The sequence below is a fragment of the Mastigoproctus giganteus genome, chromosome 10 (genome assembly GCF_048544385.1).
Source record: "Mastigoproctus giganteus isolate SK-2022 chromosome 10, ASM4854438v1, whole genome shotgun sequence".
NCBI lineage: Eukaryota > Metazoa > Arthropoda > Arachnida > Uropygi > Thelyphonidae > Mastigoproctus > Mastigoproctus giganteus.
Genome location: NC_143584.1, coordinates 204,865,961 through 204,882,701, shown reverse-complemented (window position 1 = coordinate 204,882,701; position 16,741 = coordinate 204,865,961). Strand labels below are relative to the sequence as shown.

General features: G+C 34.9%; 1 protein-coding gene across 1 annotated transcript in view; it reads right to left on the bottom strand.

Annotated features, from left to right (window-relative positions):
- The window catches only part of LOC150079800 (uncharacterized), a 28,569-nt gene extending 14,145 nt beyond the window's left edge, over positions 1-14,424 (bottom strand). Inside the window, exons 1-4 of the mRNA XM_090382816.1 lie at positions 14,286-14,424; positions 12,149-13,035; positions 6,670-6,802; positions 3,024-3,130 (exon numbers count right to left, since the gene is read on the bottom strand). Coding sequence (XP_090238942.1) covers positions 3,024-3,130; positions 6,670-6,802; positions 12,149-13,035; positions 14,286-14,411 — 1,253 coding nt within the window. The 5' untranslated portion in view covers positions 14,412-14,424. The remainder of the gene's footprint in view (positions 1-3,023; positions 3,131-6,669; positions 6,803-12,148; positions 13,036-14,285) is intronic.
- Positions 14,425-16,741: the final 2,317 nt, after the last annotated feature.

Below are 16,741 nucleotides of genomic sequence, written 5' to 3'. Positions count from 1 at the left end.
CCTGTGAAGCTTCAGGGTCCTGAGCTAGATATCATCCTTCTTCTCTTTCTTGGTGACTCCTTTCTACTTCTAATTCTCTCTCGGGAATTTTTTTTTGGTTGGTGCAGCATAAGCCCCAGGCTTCCTTGCACCATATGGCTAATAATAATAACAGCCTAGTGGCAATAGGTCTCCCAGCAAACACCTACAAAGAACTCTAAAAAGTCGCAATCCTGAATACCTGTAGGATAATCAGAGTTCCTCGACCAACAGTAACACCATACATAACAACAACCACCCTGTGTGCTTGGTAGCAATGCCCTTCACGAGGTGGAACCTCCAATCAGGGAGAAATAATATAATAATATGGTAGGTGCATTCAGTTGACTAAGTCAAAGTATCATTGTTTCCAGTATGAGTGAGCTGGAGGGTCTTCTGTCTTGAGAACAGCTCTTGGGCATATTTGGTGAACAAATGATAGTACGGTTCTTCTGTAATGAGCAGATGTTCATAGCTTTGTGAGATCCTAGTGTAAAAGATGCTACGAAGGTCCTCATAGAGTGGGCAGATGTATAGTGGATGGTTACAGTCTTCATTCTGTCCACAAGAACAACAGGAGTTGTCTATTATGCCTATGGAAGTCAATTTATGATTGATGGAACCATGCTCAGTTATAGACCTGGGGAGAACCAAGATGGAGCTTTGGAGAAAACAAATGAAATGTCGGAAAGAAATTTTTTGGTAATTAAACCCTTGTCAGTGTTCATTCATCTGGTGTGCTAGGTCTGTAGCAGCTTGGTCACAATTAATTTCTTCTCTGTCTTGCTGTCACTGAGGGTTTTGATGGTATACCCAAGGATGGAGGGTGGTAAACCTCTGGGCAGGCAGTAATTGAGTCCACAATGGATGATCTCCACAAAGTGGTAAGAAAAAGTTGAAAGTCTCAAAAAGGTGTGATGAAAAAATTAATGATATGCACAGGCCAGAGTTGGAAGAGAGGATGCACAGAATAGAGAAAAGCAAAGAGGAATGATTTAAAAGGAAAATTAAGATAAAACTATCTTAGAATTGCCAGAAAGGAAATAAAAAAATAGTTCTATTGAATAATTTAGAAAATTCATACTCATTTACAGCCATTGATTAGCATAAACATGCTAGCATAGGTGCAAAGCAGAAAAAAGTAAATGCCTATACCTTTCAGGCTCTTTTACTCTGATTAGAATAAACATATCAGTCCCTTTTAAATATACACTGGTGTTCAAAGAAAGTGCATCACCTAGGAATTTCACATTTCTAACCTTTTTTCGTGATGGTATGTTACATTAATGACTAGCATCACAAATAGAAATATAAACGAAAGATATTTATTAATAGTTAAGACAAAGCTAAGTAATATTTGACAGGTGCTCTCAAAATATTCCAAAATGAGCATTTGCAACCTTTATACAACAGTTTTGGTAAACATGACAATTATGGCTGAAATGTTATCAGAAGCCCTCAATTTGCTTCAGTTTATCATTTAAATGGAAAACAAAATGAAAAGTTCACCAGATGCAAACGAATATTTCGTTGAATCGCCTCTGGCCCTGATGACAGCAACACACTGTCAAGGCATTGACAAGATCAATTTCTGAAGATAATTAACTGATAGTTCTTGGTTCCAAACACAAAATATGGTTTCCTGAAGTTCACAAAGGGTCTTTGGTTTCTTTCTGGCAACTGCAGGTTCCACACGATGCCAACAGTTTTCTGTAGGATTCAGGTCCGGGCTGTTTCCTGGCCAGCTAAGAGTTGTAATGGACCGTTCTTCCAACCATTTTTTCACCTGTAACAAATGTAAACACATTACTGTTGAACCTCTAATGCAGAAATGAAGCTAAAGTAACTACAGAAGTGCCTACTTACACTTTTCGCACAATGAGAAGGAGCAGGGTTGTCCTGAAAGATGCAGTTACTTGGCAGGTTGAAATGGTCTCTAAAGGTTGGCAGCAATTTGCCTTCCAATATAGCCAGGTATCCATTGGCATTTATGGAACCTTTTATAAACTGCAGGTGACCTACTCTGCAATATGATATGCACCCCGTATCATTTGGCTGGCAGGGAGTTTCACTGCAGACAAGATACAGTCTGGATAGCATTCTTCACCAAGTCTATGGCGAATCATTTGTCTCCCATCAGAGCCATGAAGGTTGAATTTCTTCTCATCCGAGAAAATAATTGAGTTCCACTTTTCGGAGGTCCATTTGACATGCTCCATACACCAAATTAGTCGGGCCTTTTTAATTTTTTGTGTGAGGAGGGGCTTCTTAGGACGAGAGGCTACAAGTCCATTTTTGTTGAGTGTGTCTTCTGACTGTTACTGCACTTGTTACCACTCCCGTATGTTCTTCCCATTCTTTTTTCAGCTCAGACGAAGAAGCTTTATGGTTTTTAAGGCATAAGTGCATCAAAACATGGTCCTGTTTTGGCTTAGACTTGTTTGCGTCTGGTTCCTTTTTTCCCCATCAGCAGAACCAGTATTCTTGAATATGGAAAGAAATCTACTCACTGTCGACTGATTACAAGACACTCTATAAGCAATATGATGGGAAGAACATCCTTTCTCGTATAAAGCAACAATAGCACTCTTTCAGCGTGGCTTCAACTGCACGTTACTTGCCATCCTGACAAGCAAGGAATGACTGCAACTCTTGCAGAGCATGCTTATATAGCTGAAAGTAACAGATGATGCAATATTACATCATCACCTATGCGTGGCATTATTTGATGTAATCTGTAAGAAATATTGCTATATACTTACATTATTCAGACAGAAATTACAATTTTAAGGGGTGATGCACTTTCTTTGAACACCAGTGAATACAAAAAAAAAAAAAAAAAAACCTTTAAATATTAGTTATACAAGGGCTTTACAATAACATAAAACAAATTTTATTGGTTCAAGTTTCCAACACACTTTTAAAATAAAAGTTATAGATCCTTTTACAGTGTTTTTTTTTTTTTCTTTTGATTTGTATACAGAATTATATTTAGAATTACTCACCCCATTTTTAATACTCGACAGGCTTCTCTAATATAATCATCCAAGTTGGTTCCCATTAAGGATAAACAAAATACAACAATATGTACAGTGCTATTACCTAAAGGAACCTGAAATAATAATAGAAAATGTAAAAACAAAAAGAAATATATAGCATAAAAAAAACACTCAAGAGTTTGTACATTATTCTCCAGAAATGCAACAACATCCCAAGGGTCATTAAGTGACCTTAGGGACGTTGTTCAAATATATTCAAATATAATTCAAATGATTAGCATCTGTAAGCTAGATTAATTCAAATTTATATTCTGAGTTTATTGTCTGGCACAATCATAGCTATTAGGTTGTAGTCACCAAACACAGTGCTTAATGAAATGCATATTTGTTGCATCGTATAGGCTTAGCAAAGCAGATACAGAATTCTTTTAACCAGGATTAGTTGTGTCCAATCACAGTTAAAAGCCAGCACTTTCAGATGAAGCTTAACTTATCTTGCCAAAATTCCTTTTTTTTCTTTATAACCAAACTGGTTTTAAAGACAACCATCTTAAGCTTTTCTATTTTATAATGTAAAATTAGTAGAAATAATGTTATATTTTTGATGGTTAAAATATTTGTATTAATCTAAATACAATAAATTCTTTAAAATATACCCTCAGGGATTGAGAGGTGTCAGATTTTAAAATTTTCTGGATTTCAGAAAAGTGTACCTATTGATGGGGAGAAGTTTTGGAGAAGCACATTTCAATGAATATTAACACTAACAGCTAAAGTTATATCTCTAAATGTTTATATCAGTGAAAAGATGGGGGGTTAAAATGTAAATAACTGTTCAGTTTGTTACATGTGAATAAATAACAAACTTAAGTCGCAATAAAGTAAATCTTGTCAGAAATACTTTTTCAATAGAGAATAAGAAAAAAAAAATTAATTATTCTTATGGAATAGTCATGATAACAAGGCAATCACTATCAGTTTATATATTTTGCTTTTAATTATTGAACTATTCCATATTTTAATGTACTACTGTACATTAAAATATGGAATAGTTCAATAATTTCTCACATGTAATAACAAAAATCACCACTGCATTTTTGTTTTTGCCACCATTATAACTATAAACATGGAAAGAAGCAAAAAAGGGCCTCTTCTGTTTGTTGTTTGTTATTTGGTTTTTAGGAGCATTAGCAACTAAGGCCATATTGCTCCAGGGATATGCGGTGGTCATTTCCTGACCTTTCCGAGTCCTCCGTATTTGGTGGTCAGGGCCTCTTCTATCAACATCCACAATGACCGGTGGAAGTTTGTTCTAGCAATCAACTGCCCACTGGCTAAAGGCAAATTTCTGCACATCCACTCTATAACTGTCTTTTCTCAATTTGAATTTATACCCCCTGAGGTTTGTAATCTGAGCAAGAGGAAGAATCCCATCAGAATTGAGTCTGCTCAACCCATTCAAGGCCTTATACACCTCAATCAGATCACCTTGCAGATGCCTAGTCTCCAGATGATGCAATTTGCAGAACTTAAGCCTTTCTTGGTAAGAGCACCCCTTCGTTCCCCTCACTAATCTTGTTGCCCTTCTCTGTACTCACTCAAACAACTCTACATTCTTCCTAAAATGAGGCCTCTAGACCTGTACGCTGTACTCAAGGCATGGCCTGACTATTGCCTTATACAAAGGGATAATCACTTCCTTTTCCCTACTACAAAAATTCCTGCATATCACTGACAATACCCCATAAACTGCTCTGGCAGCCTGTCTGCACTGCTCAGAAAATTTCATATCTGACTGCACAATTACTCCCAGGTTGTTTTCATTTTCTACCACCCTAAGTGTAGTACCACACCACTCGTATGTTTCTCTGGGTTTACTTTTACCCCATATGTAATACTCTGCATTTGTCAATGTGAAACTTCAGTTGCCGCTTAGCCCATTTGCTCAACTTTTCTAGATCCTGTTGCAGTAGCATACTGCCATTACTGTCATTAACAACCCTACCAAACTTCAACATTATGCTTGATATACCTTTATAAATATACAAAACAACAGTGGGCCCAACATCGAACCCTAGGGGACTCCATTAATAACATTAGTCCATGAAGAGCAGTGTCCGTTAATTATCACTCTTTCTCTGTCTTCTCCCATCCAACCACCCTTTTATCCATTGTAGCAACTTGCCCTATAATACCATATTGCTCCAATTTGTACTGTAATCTTCCATGTGCAACAGTGCCAAAAGCTTTCCTGAAATCAAAGTATATGATATCAAAATTATTTTTTGTATCCAGTTCCTTTGTAACCACATCACAGTATCCAATAAAATTTGTCAGACAAGACTTTCGCTTAACTAAACCCATGCTGTGTCTGAATATTACTGCAATCTTGTCTAGATGATCCTACAATGCATCTTTAATCAGTGATCCTATTATTTTCCCTGGAAAAGAAGTTAAACTAACTAGTCTGTAATTACTCATGTCACCCTTAGATCCCCTTTGTGAACTGGGGATACATTTACACATCTCCAGTCTGTGGGGACTTCCCCTGGGTCCAAGGATACTCTCATAATTATGGCCAAGGGGTTTGCTTACTTTCTTTGCCACCTTTAATATAAATGGATAGATCCATCCACCCCGGGTGCCTTTCTTATGTTTAACTTCAACAATTTCTACTCCACTTTGCTCTCAGTTAAATTATATTAGTTTTAAAGATATGACCTCGAGTTTAATTGACATTTGCTTAAAAAGTGGGATTGCTATGACAGCCTGTTTCGGGATTAATCAGTCCCTCATCAGATAGCAGATAGTCTCTAGTGATAACACAGACAAAACACACAGTTTTAGCTACATTACAAATTTGAAAACCGATTGCACATGCCACATAACACTTAAATCGAATAACTTCTTTACATTTGTTTTGCCTGTGTGTTGCCATTAAAACCCACCTGCTATCTGGTGAGGGTGAAGTTAGTTCTGATACAGGCTGTTATAGCAGTTGTCTTGGAAAAAAAAATACTACTGTGAGAATTAAGACCACTGCATTATCTGCACAGTTTAAAACTTGCTGACTACAAGATTTGCTGATTTATAGGTAGTCCTATAAGCATCTTTATAAAGAGAGAAATGTCACCCTTTTTAATATCTTCTGTATTCTTAAAGACAAAAGCAATTATCGACAAGAGTGCTAGATAACTTTCATAATAATTCTAGATTTTAAATTCTGGTTTGTAAAGTGCTAGATTTCATTACAGAGTCTACTGTATAATTATCATACTTCCAAACAAAAATATCTAAATGCAATTTATATATTTTTGATCATTGGCCAGTTATTCTTGCAACTGCTTTGTATAAATGCTGTTTCATGCCACTCAGTCACCAACAAGTAGATTCGTAACTTTGCCCCTCACTTGTTTACAGTTGTTGTCCTTCCATAAAACAGAAATGATTATAGAGGGTAAAAATACTTTGATAACAACAACAGAAAACAAATTCTTTGTATTTTAATTTTTTTTAAATCAAAATTTATATATACAATCAATGCACTCTTATTTTAAAATAATAATTATTAATAGATACTTATTCACCACCTTTTGCTGAATACAAAAACTAATTTAAAAATTTCTCTTCTAATATTAGAGATAATAATTACCTTTGCCATATCACAAACTGTAACTTGCTTATGTAGTGGCAAGAGATCAAATGAATGAACTTTTCGCTGTGGTAATGCACAAGCAATTTGTGCATCACCACAACCAAAATCAGCAATCACATGGGAACCTGGTCTGCAAAAAGAGAGAATTTCTGTTAACAAACAATTATGTTATTGATAATATCTAAATTAAAAAAGGAGACATCATGCTACAGCAAATTTCTATTAAAAATGGATAAAATCATATTTTTATTTATTTATTTACAATGCATTACAGTTTTAATCATGTGTGAGAATATATATATATATCATTTATATATGAGTTAATTTCATCAGCTAATAAAGAACATAAAATCTGTAATATAAAAATCAATGTAAAATCCAATATATAAAAAAAAAAAAAAATCGCAATATAAACTCCAGTGTGATAAAATAAAATAGATATCATTACAATTCTAATGATTGCAATAAATTAATAGGAATAAAAGGGTCATAGTCATTTTTATTTAAAATATTTAGCAAGCAGAAGATCGGGCTGCACTTCCCATAATCTATTCGATACTTTAAAAGACTAAGTTATTGTAATTAACAACTGGAGTGTAAAAGGAAATGTATTGTAATGATGAGTTATTCATGGAGTTACTTTTAATGACTTGATATATGAACTTCAATCGTAATTGCCATCTTTTTTGGCAAAGTGATTTTAACATATATACCTTCAAATGCTCTGTGATAATCGATAAGCCTTTCAGTTCTGCTTAAATCTAAGAGTGAAGTGGGAAATTATCGACCTGTCAGTCTGACTTCAGTGGTAGGGAAAGTCATGGAGGCAATGATCAAGGGTGGAATTCAGGATCATTTGGATAGAATTGAAATTCTCAAGGATACTCAGCATGGTTTTTTAAAGGGAAAATCATGTTTAACAAATCTGGTTCGCTATTTTGAAAGGGTCACTCACGCGCTGGATTTAGGGAATAATTTCGACATTGTTTATTTAGATTTCAGCAAAGCTTTTGACTCAGTCCCACATGAGCGGTTGCTTTATAAGCTGGAACAGGTTGGAATCACTGGGAAAATCCTTAGATGGATAGCAGGATGGCTTCAGGGCAGGAGGCAGAGGGTTGTGATAAATGGCTATTCCTCAGATTGGGTTGATGTAAGAAGTGGGATTCCCCAAGGATCAGTATTAGGACCACTGTTGTTTTTAATTTTCATAAATGACATTGATGAAGGGATAGAGGGCATGAAGTCTAAATCTGCAGATGATAAAATTGGTAGAGGTAGTTAATGATCACTGTCAAGCTGAGCTTCTTCAGAGAGACCTAGATAGACTTCAGGAATGGTCAGAAAAATGGCAGCTATGCTTTAATACAACAAAGTGTAAGGTATTACACACCTGGGAAACAGTAATCCCAAAATAACTTATTCACTTGGTGGAGTTCAATTAAACCCAGTACTGGAGGAAAGGGACTTGGGTGTTACGATACGGTCAGACATGAAATTTTCTGAGCATTGTAAACAGGTTGCAAGAAGGCCCATGGTGTCCTATCGATGATTTATCGAACTTTTGCAAGTAGAGATAGGGACGTGATAATCCCATTATATAAGGCTTTTGTTAGACCACACTTGGAATACTGTGTTCAAGTATGGAGACCGCACCTAAAGAAAGACATCGAGCTTCTTGAAAGGGTGCAAAGACGGGTAACTCACCTGGTGAGATCGGCAAAAGGCCGTCCTTATGAAGAAAGACTTCGAATATGTGGGTTGCAGAGTTTGGAAACTAGGCACCTTAGAGGAGATTTGATTGAGGTGTTTAAGGCTCTGAGAGGCATCAGTAAAATGAATGAGGACGAAATTTTCAAGATTATAAATGATGCTAGAACTAGGGGACATAAATTCAAATTACGGGGGAGGAAATGTTTAGATTGGACTGCAGGAAGTTTTATTTTAGCCAGCGAGTTATAAATTACTGGAATAAGTTGCCTACATGGGTGGTAGAGGCTAACATTTTGGGGAAATTCAAAGGTCATCTGGATAGTACCTTCAGGTGAGGGAAGCACATAGGATGACAGGTTTAATTTCCTTTTCTTTTATTAATTATTATTATTTTTTTCTTTTTTTATCATTGTTTTATTCGTTTTTTTTTTTGGCTGGTGCAGCATAAGCCATAGGCTTTCTTGCACCATGCGACCATTACTAATACTAAATACTTTATCATTCTTGTTTGCATGTTTCCTATCCATCAATAAATACTGATGCAAGAGTCAGTCTCAAGACCAAAGAGGACATGCAAACGCTAATATGGGAAAATATTCTGGTTATTGTGTTTTGCAAAAAAAGGAAGATAACATTTGATGAAACCTACTTTTCTTTATGCTCATTTGTTTATGTGATATATATGTGAAGAAAAGGAACAGTTGCTCAAAAATATAATACACATATCTAGTTTTATTAATGATTGATAAGTTGTTGCTGAATTGTGTATGTGAACTTTCTCCTTTCTTGCAAGGACCTTTGTAAAGTACTACTTTACATTTTTCTATATTTATGATGAGATTATTCTGCTTAGTCGAATAATAAAAGAAATCTAGACAAAAATGAAGTTTAATACAGTCATTTAGGGAATTACATGATTTATATATTTTAATATCATTTGCATATATCAAAAGTTTAATATCTTGTGGTTTGAGAATGTATATGCTACATCATTTATATAGATATTAAAAAGGCGAGGACTTAAGGAAGATCCTTGAGAAATGCCTGCAGTAAAAATACCATAATTAGAAAGGTTTAATTTTAAGAGTTTGTGACTGATTGTACTGAATGCCCTAGAGAGATCTATATAAGTTACATCAACCAGGTTTCCCTGATCAATCTCTATGGTGGTTGATTGCCAAAAGACAACAAGGTTAGTGATAATGGATCCCTCAAGACAATAGCCATGTTGGGCTTCAGTTAAAATAGGGTTTAAATATGATGCCGATTTATGCTGAACTATAATATTTTTGCTATGGTATTAATTTTTGTAAATGGCTGATAATTATTTACATGGATAAATCACCCATACATAAATGTGGATCATGTATTCGTGATCCCCATTTACATATGGGTAATATATTAGCTTTCTTTAAACAAGTAAGGTAAATGCCATCTTTTAGTGGGTTATTAAAAATATGTAATAAAGGAGATGATAACTCATTAAGTCATTTCTTCCAGAAAATCTATGGAATGTTGTCTGGACCTCTGGAGTAATTGTTTTTGAGGTGTTTTATTGCTTCTTATAACTATACAGAAAACAGTAACATTAATTCAGTAATAAGAAATCAGAGGCATAAACTTTTCACAGCAAATAAGAGAAAATGCATTATCAGTTTAAACAACATAGCAGTCATTTCCTATGTTCCATTATTTTCATTTGTTGTAGAAATCATTGTGCTCATTTTGTTTGGCTTGGTGTATCACTGTCCATTATTCTCCCACCCACCCACACACCTAGAACTTAGGTGTTCTAATGATATGGCATGAGACTATATCTAAATATGCAGTCTCATGCCATTGCTCATATGAGCATGCGCCATGCTGTTTTGTGCAGGCTTTGAACAAAATTAAAGTGTGTAAAATTGGTAGATGGTTGCAGTTTTGGCTGTTATGTGTTGCTGCTGTGACAGCCGTATTTTCCTAGACTATTTTTTCTTTACGACTTTGTCACCTGTTAATGTTAATGCTTGAAAGTTGTTGGTCTTATGTGTGGTGTCACAAATGTGCTACTGGCATTTCCAAAAGGGTCCATTTGTTTACACTTATGTGTTTAGGAGCAGTGCTTTTATTATAGTCATATAAAAGTTTTACAGAAGACACTTCTTTGGAATTTACATGTTCCCTTCCAATCTCAAATTTTGAGAATACAGTTATTGTTCTCAGGATATTTTATTGTAGTTTTATGCAACAACTATCCATTTAATGGCATTTAGTGGAAGTTAATAATCACTTTTTTTCTTTCAGTGGGAGGTGGTACTTCATTTAACACAATGAATTACATGTTATGATATAAAAAAAGAAAAGTTACCAGTTTTTGAATTTTGCTGACTATATAATTTAAAACTATGTTCATCAACTTAGAGATGACTCAACTTAGAAATCCACTGTTATCTGAATTTCTCATTGCCTTTCATTGTCTCTGGTAGGCTGCATATCATTTAATAATTAGGCTAAAGTGTTTATTGATTGAACAGTTTGGTTTGCCCAATATCAGATTTGTTTATCACCCCCCTCAACATAATGCATCTCATAATGTGCAAGTGTTGGCTGACAGCAAAATTTATTTAGTTTTAATCATTATTTCTCTACGTTAGTCTTTTACCCTTATTAGAGTAAAAGCTTGTACAGAGAAAAAAAAAAATTTTTTTTTGCCCTTTTTTACTTGACAATGAATACAATTACTAATTGTATTTAATAGTAATGTACACTCTGGCATGCACGGCTTCCATAGCCGAGTGGTCAGGAGCGGGAGTGCAGTAGCACACGCTCTTTGAGTAGACCGGGGTTCAAGCCCCTGACTGCTGAATACGGTCGATCTGCCAACCCGCACTGGACCAGCGTGGCAGATTATGGTCCATTTCCCTCAGCATGAATTGTTGAGGAGGCTTCCATCCTGCAGTGGGTTGATAATGGCTGGACTTTACTTTTTACACTCTGGCATAAAAGTCAACCTGGTATATAAATCAACTTCTGTTTTTGTCTTAAATTCATACTTAATCATATATTTGACATATAAGCCACCCCTCCCCTTTTTACAGCCATCTTTCACATCTCCCAAGTGGTACTCTACTGTAAAATTCATTAATTAACAGCATATGGTTTTTAATTTCATCAGTCCTGCTCTTTCCAAAGTTTTCAAAGTCTACAGGCACAGGTGAAAATCTGATATCACTCTTATTGATGCCATATGTATATTGGAGACTAATTGTATAACTGAACTATTCCTTGTTGCTTGTTTAGTACTGTACTGTACTACAAATTCGTTATTTTGTGCACAGTACCTCAACATGAAAGTGCACTTGCTGTAAGAAAATGAGTCTTGGATATTTAATTTTCGAGAACTAAAGTAACCCTAACAAATTCTTAAGTTTAAAAAGATGAGAAATCTATGTTTGTGCAAAAATAGTAAAAATTTGAGGAACCCCACCAACTTATTGGTGGGTTTCCTCAAATGCAATCCAATTCTATATATTGCAATAGATATTTTAAAATCTTATTGTTAAAAAAAAATTAAGTTTTGTTGTGAGGACATAACTTACTGTTTTCCCAGTTACTACACATTTTTAAAAGCAAAATTTTATTTTTTGGGATATCCTCTCCTTATACCATTATAATTTAGGAACTTTTGCTTTAAGAACTATATTTCAAGAATGCATGGCATTTGTAAATTGAAAAGGTCACTGTAATCAGATAAGACACAAAAAAAAAAAAAAAAACTTACTTTTCTTTGAGATCTTGTATGATTATGTCTCTTGGGTTAATGGGCCATTTTTCTACCTGCTCCTTATATCCTTCATGATATATGGTAAATTCAGATGGATTATTTTTAAAGAATGACAAAGCAGCATCTCCTGTGCTAGTGTAAAGTCTCTCATTAATGAAACGAAATCTTGCTGCTTTTAATTTTTCTGCAGCACTTGAATATAAAGATAAGCTCCTCTTGCGAGCTTTGATTTCTTCCTTATTTTCGGATATTTTGAAAAGACTATGCTGTTGGTTATCTTGTGTCATGCTAGATGGTACTACCTGCTCTTCAGTGGATGTCACTGTCAACTCATTATTTCCATAATGCTGATTTGAAACTTTTATAGTATCATATGATGTATTGCAGTTTGATGATTCCATTTCCTTGCAAATATTTTTATGCACAGTTTTACATGATTTTTTTGAAGTCCTGGCCAAATTCTGTTCATTTGAAAATTTTGCATTTTTACTTTTATCAAGGGATTTCTGTTTCTCATTCACCCTTTTATTACCATCCACATCATTCACTGGTGTCTCATCACAAGTAGATGTCACCGTTTTTGACAGACCATTATTTCTGTAATGCTGATTTGTAACTTCTGTCGTATCAGGTGATGATGTGTTGAGGTCTGAAACCATTTCACTTTTGTAGTTCTGTTTAGATGTTTTTTTTGAAGGGCTATTAAATTTCTGTTCATTTAGAAGTTCAGCATTATTGCTTGCATCACATTTAAGCTTTTGTTTCTTCTTCTTCTTCTTCTTTTTCTTTATTTTATCAACACCTATATTATTTGTTTGTGTCTCATTACAACTGGCTTCTTCAACTGAATCTACTTTTGTTTTCTTCTTTTTCCGATTACATGACTGAAAACATAAGATAAAGAAAATTAGCATTCCAATAAAATCAGAATATGAATGATAATATATTATCTTAATATACAGCAAAATTATGTAATTAGGAGTACATGATTATGCACTCCTAATACATCTGTGCAGGTAAGTTGTATGTATGTAACTTCTTTCCTACACAGTAATTCTCATAGTATACAATTAACAAAAATTCATCCAATTATTTTCAGATGTTTTCTAAACTTTTAAACTTGCTTATGAATAATAACTTTTTGATAATAACTGATCACTCTAGCATCAGATCACAATTTAATTTAAAAAATAAAAATTACTTTGTCACACATTTCTCAAAAATTTAAGTCAAACAAACTGGGTCACTCATTCAGAAAAAATTAGGTTACAAGCCAATTCTTATTTACAGAACCTGGTTAATAAATTGGCTACATAAATTCAACTTTTAAAAAACATCAAACACTCAGTAAAAAAATTAAAATGTAAATATTGAAGATAAGACAAAACAATTTGCTTTACTTAAAGGAAGAACAATCCTCATGTAGCTTGGAAAAAGACACACACCTACATAACAGTGGCAACAGAGTATAACACCCAAAAATATATATTCCATATGTGGTTGTCATGTTGTTTGCAAGACTGATGACAAGGTAATAACCTCACTTCTCTACAACAGGGTAACCAGTGGCGGTCCCAAGATTTTCTGAAGGGGCCAAAAGCAATGGTCCAGCCAATCATTAAGCTTTAATCACCATGTAGCAGTAAAAATAAAAATCCATATTATTTAGATCATAGGTCAGGTTATAGCCCGTATGTGGGGCTGCCTATGAGAGTACAGTAACTACCTGTTTAAAGATTCCTAGTTGGTAAAGAGTTCTCATTTATAGTTATCAACGTCCCAGTTAAAATCACTGTTGTACATGATAAAGGTATTAAATTGTTTCGTAAGTTCAATTCATTCCAAGAAAAACATATAATCAAGGCTATTTTCGTGGGAGTGGGAAAGTGACATTTAGTTTTCTAGGCCGGACGCAAGCCAAAACAGCATTCCGTGAAGGCTTGAAAAATAGCACTGCATATAATAATGTACAACAATATTACACACAACTCAAGATGCAACTGAAATTTTATTTTTTCGTTACCAGTCCACAATCCAAACAAATTACAAAACTGAGACCGGAAAATGGCATGCTTTAAATCCTAAGACGTGGAAATTCCGATGCTACGCAAATAATCCGGCTTGCATTCATTACCTTTTGGTTTGCTAAAAATGACTCGATGCTCTTGGCCTCTGACTCACTAATTTTACCGAAGAGACTGGAATGAAGCTTTTCAACAAACGGATCAACCTCCCATTCGACACCACACGTAAAGTCCATTTTCTAAACCTAAAATAATTACACATGTGGCCGCATTTGCAAAGACTACACCAGCGCCACGACTGTAGAAAAGACTTAAATCACAATAATTAAAAAAAAAAAAACAACAATAAATAGTAAAAATATGTACTGTATTATAAAACCAAATTTATAATACAAATTATAACTTTCTGTTGTTTCCTTGGAATATTCATATAGTAATAAGTAAAAGCAAACAACACGTGAAAATATTCATGTACTCTTTCTAGAATGCGATAAATTAGAACAATATTTTTCTAGTGGTGCCTATAAAACGTTAAGACGAAAGGAACTTTTTTTTTTTTTTTTGTCTGACTGGCCAAGTTAATATGTCTCGGAATATGTTGCATTCTGAAACTTCAAGTTTTCAGCTAAACTCAATCATACAACAGACGAAATAACAAATGTGATTTACTGAGGCTAAAACCACTAACCCAATCGAAACAGTGACGTTTCATATCCACGCACTCTGGAACCATAAGTTTTTCTTACACTCAGTCTGGAACCATAAGATTTTTTTACATATAGTGTTTAATGTTTCCATAACTGCGATTTAAAATTCTTATGTTACAAGCAGGGTGTGCCAAACCTATTGATAATATAGGGACGGGGCTAACAGGGAGCAAAATGATTTTGTGATAAATGAGAGGAAAGTGGAAGAGAAAATGTCGAAGCTAAACGTAAAGAAGACGCCCGAGTGAATAGGATTTATCGAATTATATTAAGGGAGGCAGCAAAGGAGGTAAGCATTAGCGTTAGTAGAGGCATACGATGCAAGAAATCAAGCTTATAAAATAAGCTTGATTTATAAGCTTATAAAATAAGCTAAAACAAGCTTATAAAATAAAATAAAAATAAATAACTAAAAAAAACGCTCCGATTTCACCCCTCCGTTCAATCAAATACCTGTCCAGCTCAGCTTTAAATTTATTTAGGCTATCAACTTCCACAATAAAAGATGGAAGTCTGTTCCACCAATCAACTACCCGCTGGCTAAAGGCAAACTTCCGTTAATCCTCACTTCGGTGAGGAAAGTGTCTTTCCTCAATTTGAGTTTATGCCCTCTCAGGTGATTATTCTGAGCAAGAGGAAGAATCCCATCAGCATTGAGCATGCTCAAACCATCCAGGCTTTATACACCTCACTCAGATCACCTCGCAGGTGCCTAGTCTCCAAACTCTATAATTTGCAAAATTTAAACTTTTCTTCATATGAGAACCCTTTGTTCCATTTACTAATCTTGTTGCCCTTCTCTGTATTCGTTCCAACAAGGGGAAAATCACTTCCTTGTCCTTGCTAGAAAAATTCCTGTATATCATTGACAAGACACCATGAGCAAATCTTGCAGACCATCTGCACTGCTCAGAGAACTTCATGTCTGCCTGCACAATTACCCCCAGGTCCTTTTCATTCTCTACCACTGTCAGTGTAGTACCACAGAGTTGATACGTTACTCTGGGGTTATTGCTTCCCATATGTAGTACTTTACATTTGTCAATGTTAAACTTTATTTGCCACCTCTCAGTCCATCTGCTCAACTTTTATAGATCCTGTTGCAGCAGCGTACTGTCATTAACAACTCTGCCAACCTTCGTATCGTCTGCAAACTTCGTATCGTAAGCAAACCCTTAGCCATTATGGTAGGAGCATCTTTGGATTCAGGAGAGGTTTCCATGGACTGGAGGTGTGGAAATGTATTGTCAATTTAGAAATGGAGATCAAAAGATGACATGAGTAATTACAGACCTGTTAGCTTAACTTCTATTCCAGGAAAATAATGAAAGCTCTGATTAAAGAATTAATGTGAGACCGTCTAGACAGAAATATAATTATACAGCAGCCACAGCATGGATTTGTTGAGGGGCTGTCTTGTCTGACCAATCTGATTCGATACTTGACGCAGTAACAAAGGAAATGGATGCAAAAAATGTACATCAGTGTTTATGTACATAAGTATATAAAAAACTGATGTACAAATTAAAGCACTATGGCTTTAAGGCAAGTTACTGCTATGGATAAAGGTATGGTTAAGCGGGAGAAGACAGAGAATAGTTATTAATGACACTATTTTTCATGGAATAATGTTATTAGCGGAGTTCCTTAAGGTTTAGTTCTGGGCCCATTGTTATTTTCTGTGTTTATTAATGATATATCCGGCTTAATGTCTAATTTCACAGATGATAAAAGGTTGGCAAGGCAGTTAATGACAGTTATCTGGACAAGATATTGCAACAAGATCTAGAAAAGTTAAACAAATGGGCTAAGAAATGGCAATTGAAGTTTACCTTTAACAAATAGTGTGCGTGGGTAGC